General features: G+C 63.0%; 2 protein-coding genes across 2 annotated transcripts; both read left to right on the plus strand.

Moving 5' to 3' along the window:
• Positions 1-187: 187 nt before the first annotated feature.
• MNEG_9207 (hypothetical protein) lies at positions 188-3,178 on the plus strand (the record flags this gene model as incomplete). The annotated part of the gene is made up of 8 exons (XM_014042319.1): positions 188-314; positions 505-567; positions 1,170-1,267; positions 1,528-1,704; positions 1,954-2,118; positions 2,384-2,477; positions 2,704-2,889; positions 3,072-3,178. The coding sequence occupies 8 exons, from the start codon at positions 188-190 to the stop codon at positions 3,176-3,178; spliced, it is 1,017 nt and encodes a 338-aa protein (XP_013897773.1).
• A 215-nt stretch (positions 3,179-3,393) lies between these two features.
• Positions 3,394-6,966, plus strand: MNEG_9208 (hypothetical protein; the record flags this gene model as incomplete). The annotated part of the gene is made up of 9 exons (XM_014042320.1): positions 3,394-3,465; positions 3,855-3,998; positions 4,255-4,374; positions 4,629-4,735; positions 5,012-5,063; positions 5,374-5,600; positions 5,789-5,876; positions 6,059-6,496; positions 6,892-6,966. The coding sequence occupies 9 exons, from the start codon at positions 3,394-3,396 to the stop codon at positions 6,964-6,966; spliced, it is 1,323 nt and encodes a 440-aa protein (XP_013897774.1).
• Positions 6,967-8,450: the final 1,484 nt, after the last annotated feature.

The following is an 8,450-nucleotide window of genomic DNA, read 5'->3' on the forward strand; positions in this document are numbered from 1 at the left end:
GGCGGGAGGAGGGTGGCCCACCTCGCCTTGAAGGTGGGCCCCGCTGGGGGTGCCACGCGCTTTCAATGGCTGCGTGTGAGGTGCGGGCGCCACAGACTCGGCGCTGACGTTCATCCAGAACAGTGATGCCTCTGGATTAATAGGAGTGTCATCTGGGCACATGCATGCATAGATTTATCCCCTCACCATGCTGAGCTCCCCTTCTTTGCTGGCCGCACCGCAGGTCGGCCTGTCGAGCGAAGTGGTGACTGGGACGGCGCTGCTCACCCTCATGGCAGCCACGCTGCTTGTTGGGGTGCTGGTCACCGCCGTGGGTGAGCGCTCGCAGAACGCCTGTTCAAGCGGTGACAGCGTGTATCAAACGCTGCAGAACAAACATCGCAGCATCCCTGTTTCCTTTTTCTGCCCGTCGGCCTTGATGCAAGGTCAACTTCGGATTACCTTCCAGGCATGATGCTTCCGCGCAACACCTCACCGTGACCTGGTATCATCTTTCAAACGCAGCCAGGTTCAAGCTCGCCACTCTGGTGCAGTACGTCCCGCTCCCCGTAGTGGGTGCATACCTGAGTGAGTGGACAAGGGCAGTCCATCCACCAGCAACAGGGACAGGGCCGAATGGAGCCGCAGAGCAGCAAAAGTTGCAGAGGAAAATGCAGGCGCACGCCATGTTGGGTGCCCGGTGACAGCAGCACATTGGTGTGCCCGTGCTGGTTGGGTCAGAATGCAGGGGTTGCTGCGTTAATCCGCAGTTGGTCGCATTTGATGCGGCTGGCTGGCGAATGGCAGGAGTTGTGCGTCTAAGCCAAGGAGGGGCCGCGCGCTTGACAGCAGCGCAGTGTAGGGTGTGTTGATGGCCACTGTCACCCCTCGTGTCCAGCCCCAGCATGCATCTTGCCTCACAGCGACGACGTGAGCTGATGCCTCCGTTCACCTGATTCCTCCACCCATTCATCCCTCTCCTACAAACCTGATGCCACCGCCATCCGTGTTGCGTGGAAATCCTCACGCCACGTGTCCAGGCTACGTTGGTGAGGGACATTTATGGGTCCAGGGCGAATCGCTTTGCTTTTTGGCAGGCCCAAGGCGCCCCCTCTATACTGTGACTGCATGTGTTGTCGCTCTGCCGCCCAACCACACACTCCTGCTTGCTGATCACCCGTCCCTCGCAGGCTACTTCTGCCTGGCCTCTGGTGTGGGCCTGAGCACTGGCATCCAGATCGAGGGCTTCTCCACCTGGCTGGAGCTCCTCACGCAAGGCGCGGACGGGGTGCCTGCAAAACCGCAGCGCTACAACTGCTGGCCCCCCCCTACTACTCCGGTGCCTCCTGCTTGGCGTGATGTGCTTGTGATGCGCAAATACCTGACGTGCATTTGTCACAGGCGCTCCTCACGCGCCCGGACTTCGCGGCGGGCATGGTGCCGTCATCTTGTCTCATCCGCCACGCTGCATGGTTATGGAACGTTGGGCCCACCCTGTATGGGTGGCCACATGCAACCCCCAAACCCCCCGCAGACCGCCTGATCAAGCTGGCCCCCACCCTGGCAAGCGCACTGGTCATCATCACCACCATGAGCCGCGCCCGCAGCCCCTGGGCGCTGCCAGGCGTGCTGGTGGCGCTGCCGCTGGCGTTCCACGCCGTGCTCCTGTGGGCCGGGGTCACACTGGCGGATGCGCAGGACGCTGGCTGGGCGCTGAAACCCGAGGTGGGGTTTTGCTATGGAAGCTCCTCATTTGCGCCATATGATGGTTGTGCGCAGCAAACCAGATCAAATTCAAATATGCGAACAGAATTCCTGATGACTGGACCCCGGGACGTCAAGCCCATCAGCTGTTGTGCATCTTGGTCGGCCGCAATTGGCAGAGCTGGAAAATCAGCGACCTCAGAAAGAATGCAGCCAGCTCATCATTATTGTCCCTCCCCTGACACCTCGTGGTGGCCCAAACAAACCCAGGGCAACGGCAGCCAGCAGTTCTGGGAGCTGTATGGCATGTTCAACATCAGGGACCTTTCATTCGACGGCATCTACTTGCCCGCGCTGGTGAAGCAGCTGCCCAAGATGCTGGCGCTGTTCTTAGTCATGACGTTCGGCTCCTGCCTCGACGTTGCGGCCATCCAGGTGGCTGCCCCGGCCACACAGCCACAGGGCAGGGCCGCTTGCAGGGCAGGGACCGCGACGGATTGCGAGGTCAGCCGCATTACCATCACCTGTCACCGGTCAGGACCTGAGGTATTGGCTCGAGCCTCACCCTGCCCACCACCCAAACCTATTGTCCCAACCTCATTCTAAGGAAACGAGTGCAGCTGGCCCAACCCAGCCCCCATTTGTGTTCCCTATCGCAGCACTCACTCCATCGGCCAACGCGTCCCCCCTCCCCCCCCAGGCGGAGGTGCCCATTCCCATTGACTTCAACAGGGAGCTCGCCACTGTGGGCTTCTCCAACCTGGTGTGCGGCCTCACAGGCAGCGGCTACGCAGGTGCGGCGGGGAGAGCATCCCCGGGAGACCCAGAAGGGGGAGTTTATGTTGCCACAATGCATGCTCTGGTGACAACCTTCTCGCACCACCGCTTCTCCCAGGTTCATGACGTCCCCAATCAATTATTTATCACCCACCTTCTCCTGGACTTTGCAAGGGGTTCATATTGTTTGCTTCAACTCCACACCTAAAGCACCCATCTCGCTTGCACATGCACACCACCCAGGCTCGTACATCTTCAGCCAGACCATCTTCTCCCTGAGGGCCGGTATCACCAGCCACTGGCACGGCTGGGTGATCGCGGGTGTCGAGCTTGCGGTGTTCCTGCTGCCCTTTGCTGTGGCCCCATATCTTCCGCTCTTCTTCTACGGATCCTTGCTGGTCGTGTTTGGCATCGAGATCGCTGGCGACTGTGAGTCATCTGTGACAGCAGTTTAGAGTGATCTGGACTGAGCTAATTCTCTTGTTGCAATTGCTGTGACGTCGGGCTTCCTTGGCGTTGCGCTTTGCATCAGACTGTGACCATATGTTTTTGCGTTGACTGCTCTCAAGACCAAATAAAGAGTCTTCGCACGTGCCGCACCGCCCAACCAGGGCTGGTGCGCTCCCGCAAGAAGGTGACGCGGCCGGAGTACCTCCTCCTGCTGGCCACGTTCTTCGCCATCATGCAGGCGAGTGACACGCGCACTGTTTTCCCGTGATGACGCACCGATTATTTCTGAGCTGCGACTAGCAAGAAGTGTGTATATGTCTCTGCACAGTGTCTGCAGGGAGCGCCACGCCGCGTCAAGGGCATGCTGTTGTGATCTCAGGGTTTCTGCCCCGAGCACACTTTGCCCACCCCTTCGTTTCTGGTCCTCCCCTCACCCCGGCGCCACAAAACACGGCATGCTTGCACTCACAGTTTGAGCTCCAGATGGGTGTTCTCATCGGTGTGATGATGTGCCTCACATACTTTGCGTTCACATATGCGCGCGTGACAATGACGGTGGGCTATGATGGTCGTACGGGGTGGGGTGGGCAGGCAAGGTGGTGACCAGGTGTGCTGGGCGAGAAATGTGGCCCTGCACGCTGGACACGGTGGCGAGGATGATGCGCGGTGAATGTCCCTTGCATCCTGCAACCCAGAATCTGACCCCCTCAACCCTGTTGGTCTTGGGCGGCGTAAGCTCTCACTTTGCATTGCGGCTGTTCACACCACACACCCTTTACCCCAGCCCACCACCGTCATGTCCTGCTGCACTGCATTGCCCTCGACCAGCCGGCCACGACACACCAAACCCGCTCGCTGTCCCAAACCACCCCACACCCCTCACTCTGCCACGCTCCCCTCTTCCTGCGGCGGCGGGCGCCGCGTCCTCCGCTCCCTCCTGCCAGGCGTTCACCGTGCTGCCGTCCCGCAGCGTGGCCGTGCGCACCTTCAGGGAGCGCGCCGCCCTGGAGGCCTTCCAGGGCCGCAGCCTGGCCATGGGACTCAGCGGATACATCTTCTTCGGGTCCAGCGTGCTGCTCAGCGAACGGGTGCGCCGGGCCGACAGGGATGGCCCCGTTCGTCATGCTTTGGCCACCCCGCTGCGTGCGTGTGTGAAACCCTTGGACGGGTTGGTGGTGGTGACGCGCACCATTCAGCGGCCTTGGGCTCATCTGCTGTGCCGGCATCCGTGCTGTCACGCACAGAACGGCTCGTCACGCTCAACCGCACATCCCTGCCCGCTGAGCCTGCGCCCCTTGCGCCAGCCGCCCACCAAACCCCTGCGCTGGGCCGACCCTGCCGCAGGTCACCCAGCTGGCAAACGAGATGGTGGCAAAGGGAGCAGAGGCCGCCCGCTTAATCCTGGCCGCAGGCGCCCTCGGTGGGGGCACTGGCGCGGGCAGCGGCGCGGGGTTTCCTCTGCAGGTGGGTGCTGAACAGAGCGTCCTCCTGCCTGGCATTGAACCTTTCACCCTGCCTCGTCTACTTTTCGGCCCGCGCTCTTGACGCGCGATCAGCCTGCATCATGTGCAAGCATGTAACACATCATCTCAGGCGTGCTTGATGAACTTCTGGCGCCTCCATCTCCGAGTCAACCAGCATCCAGCTGGATGCTTAGCAAGCTGCCACCACGAGTGACCCAGCTGGGGGTGCTTCTTCTGCCCCCCTCTTTGTCGCAGGTGGCGGTGCTGCCGGGCACGGGGGGTGCGGCCTGGGGCGGCCTGGACCCCCTGAAGCTGGCGGCTGTTGTGGAGGGGGCGCCCTGCTACGTGCTCCTGGACTTCAAGTGAGAGGGCCCTGAGACCCTGGGGCCCTGGGGCCTGACAGGGACATGTGGGGAGTGTGTGCATGGTGCTGGGCTGCTCCCTATGCAATCAGATGTCAGCTTTGACGAAGAACGGTCAGCGGCATCAAGGGTGATGGTCCCGTGGGGCCGGGTTGACAGCGGGGACTGGCTTGCGCGCGCTGCCAGCTCCAGCATGCTGCATGCGTATGGCCCGTGCGCTGCGGTGGTGCATTCTGCGCCTGCTGACTTCACCTTAAAACCCCTCCGCCGCGCCAGGCGGGTTCTGGGTGTGGATGCAACAGCAGCGCAGCTGCTGGGGAGCCTGCGGGTGAGCTCATTGCACACCTAGCCGGGGACGGGGTGGCAGGACGCGCGAGTCCTGCAGCGGCGTTGTGCAGCTGTGCGCGTGCACCCAACATAGTCAGCCTGTCAGAACCCTCGCTGCGCCCTTCCTGTAATCGTACACCGCGCTCGACGCTTACCAGCGCAAACCTTTGAGATTTCAATCATGTCTGCGACTCCTATGTTGAAGCTAACACCTGCCGGGCCCTCCCGTCTTAGGCGCCCACCCTCCTACCTTCGACCCCCAACCCCACCCCATCCTGGGCCTTCAAACCCTCTTAAAATTGACATCGCAGAGCCTGCTGCGCCAGGCGGGGGTGGAGCTGGTGCTCACGCGCGTGAGGGACGCCACGGTGCGGCGGCTGTTCCTGGCGCACGGACTGATCGAGCCGGGCGCAGGCGACGAGGAGGCCGGCGGCCACGGGGGCGGCCACGGGGGTGGCCACGGGGGCGGCGGCGGTGACGTGCTGTACTGCCGGGAATTCCCGACCCTGAGTGAGGGCGAGGAGTACGTGGAGGACAGGTGGGCAGCCCTGGGCATGAACTGGGGGGGGTGGGTCGCACTCCTGTGCTGGTTGCAGCCCCAGGATTTCTGCTGCGGATTTGTGAGTGCTGGTGGCAGAGCCCAAACACGCATCGCTTACATAAGCATCAATTGCATGGCCGATGTCGTGTTTGCATACACCCACACTTGCTCTGTCTCACCGCCAGGCACCTGGCGCTGGTGCGCGCCGCGGGCCTGCTGAGCAGCGGCCAGGACGCCCTGACACTGGACGAGTTCCTGCTGGGCAGCGCACAGGTGGGGGGGCACGGGGAACGTAGTGCAATGGGGGGGTCACATAGACGACTTGAGGCAGCGTCGCCTGGAGGCGTGCGTAAGCAACAGGTTGCCTGTCTCAGGCTCCTTCCACCCCTCCGCCAACGTGTGTCACCTTCCCTGTCCCCAACATTGAACGCCGGATTGCTCATCCAAACAATCAGGAATGCCCCCTCTCGGAAGGCCTCGATGCCGCCGCGGCCGCGGCTGGCTTTGCCGCCTACTCCACCGTGCACACCCTCGAGCCCGGGGCCCTACTCATGGACTTTGACCAGCCGCCAGACGCAGTCTATTTGGTGCTGTCGGGCGCGTTCGACGTCGCCATCAAGCAGTTCATTGAGCCGGCTGTGGTGGTGATGTCAGCGGAGGGGGAGAATGACGTCAGCAAGGCGCCGGGGGCCGCGGCGGGGCGGCCGCGCGACCCCCACGAGCGTCACTTTGCGAGCGGCCCCGGGTCGGTGCTGGGGGCGACGGACTTTGTGCTGAGGCGGCCGCGCAGCTTCCGCGCGGTTGCGGTGGCGCGGAGCGGCGTGGTGGCGGTGGACAGGGCAGGGTACCGCCGGATGGCGGCGGCGGCGCCGCAGGCGGCAGCGTTCCTGCAGGTGAGTGGGTCATCAGGGCGCCCGGCTGAGGGCTCATGTTGTTTGGCATTCAACGCTGGGTCCCGGCAGCGGTTGGGGTGAAAGTGTAAGGGGCGGTGTGCTCAAGGGGTTGGCCGCCGTGGGGTTTTGAGCGGCGGCCACATCAGAGGGTGATCCGTGCCTGCTTGAGTGTTGTGATTGGGGCTGAGCCGACCAGGGGAAAACCAAGAGGGTGGCTTTGCCGGAAGCCTGGCGTGGCAGCAGGTTTCAAGATGGCCTTGCAGGCAGTGCACTGTAGCAACAACCATTCTCTTACAGCAGGAGACTCTGCCCTTGTCCCTCCAAAACAAAGAGAAACCCGGTGTCCGCCGCCCTCGCCCCTGCCCCCCGGCCCCCGCGCACCGCCCGCTGACCAGATGATTCTCCTGCGTGACGCGGCCCTGGGGGAGGCCTACTCCTACGAGATCCTGGAGAGGGCCCTGCTGTGCTGATGGCCCAACATCGGACTGATCTGGGGATGATCTTATTGGGCGGTGGGCCGCTGGTTCACCCAGTCCCTTGGACGCAACGGGGATCAACGTCTGAAACTCGTATGTTGGACCGGTGGTGCTGGCCGGTGGCGTGTTCATACACAGCTTTCTTTGAACGTTTCTGCCAGACTACTGGCGCCGCGCTCGAGTCAATTCTTGTCCCAATATGATTGTGCCGCCCTCAGAGGCATGCCATTTGATACTCTTGTGCGCACTGTTGCCCCCGGCCCCAGCCCATTGCTGACGCACACAAGGCGCTCGCACAAAGGCGATGCGCGGCGCCCCAAGTCACGTTGCTCCAACTGTTCTGGCTTGGTCGTCCGTGTTGACAAATGAGCCCATCGCCAGCTTACTTGGCAAGTGGCGGGCGGCCACTTCCCAGCCTAGAGGCGGTTTATGCCGAGTATGGGGTGCAGAGTATGTGTCGATGTGTGTGTGCCATGTACTGGGCCAGTACGACGAACGGCGTTGGCCTTAGCACAAGCTGTAACACCTCTCGCCCCCCTGTTGGCAGTCTGCCAGTGGTTCCTGGTTACAAGACGTGGCAACTGGGAATGCAAGAGGTGCCGTGTGTGACCGAGCGCCTCGACGACCCTGCCACACAGCGCGGGAGGGGGGGGGAGTAGGGGACCACGCGCGCCCCGAGGGTTGGCTGTCAAGGCGTGGCTGTGGTCGTGTGGTTCAAGGGGCAGGGGCTGGGCAGTCATAGGCTATCGGAAGGGACCCTGCCACCGTGACGGTGCAAATGTTCGCTCCCGCGTGTGCGCCTCTGCCGCCCGCAGAGACGCCCCCTCTGGCAGCCGGCACACCGCCCTGCAGCTCCAATCCCTGCGCTAGCGCAACTTCGTCCGGCCACCCTCACCCACCATGCCCCTGGGCCTGCAGCGCCGAGCTGCGCACAGCGGAGCACTTTACAAAGGTTGCGGTCCGACGCATGCAACACCAAGAAAGACCGGGGACCGCTGAGCAAACAAGAGGGGAAGACAGACAGGTGGGCGGCCGCAGTACGCAGCCTTAATTTGGAGGCAGTGCGCTGCTCCGTGAGTCCGGCGCTGGTTGGTGCCGATAAAGCGATGGGCTCGGCGCGCCGCGGCTTGTCGCGTGCGCGTGCCCCTTGAGGCGGGGCAGCTGGACCCTGCAGATGACTGTGCATACGCTGCAGCTGCTTCCTCAAGGCACAGGCCGCCTGGCCGACCCAACGAGGGCTGTGCACTGGGGGGTGTTGCACGCCGGCGCAAGCGCGGCTGCGCACCCAGCCTCGACGCACGATGTGTGAAATCCCACTGGAGCGCGGAAATAATGAGGATCTGGGGGGAACGCGAACAAAGCCCCCAGCGATGCATGGCCGCATTGCAGGGGCGCCACACAAAACCAGGCTCGAGAGGTGCGGCTCGCATGCGCGCCCGCGTCCTCTGCGCCGCAACGCTGCAGGGCTGTCGAAGCCC

This window comes from Monoraphidium neglectum, assembly GCF_000611645.1.
Source record: "Monoraphidium neglectum strain SAG 48.87 unplaced genomic scaffold scaffold01855, whole genome shotgun sequence".
Classification (NCBI taxonomy): Eukaryota; Viridiplantae; Chlorophyta; class Chlorophyceae; order Sphaeropleales; family Selenastraceae; genus Monoraphidium; species Monoraphidium neglectum.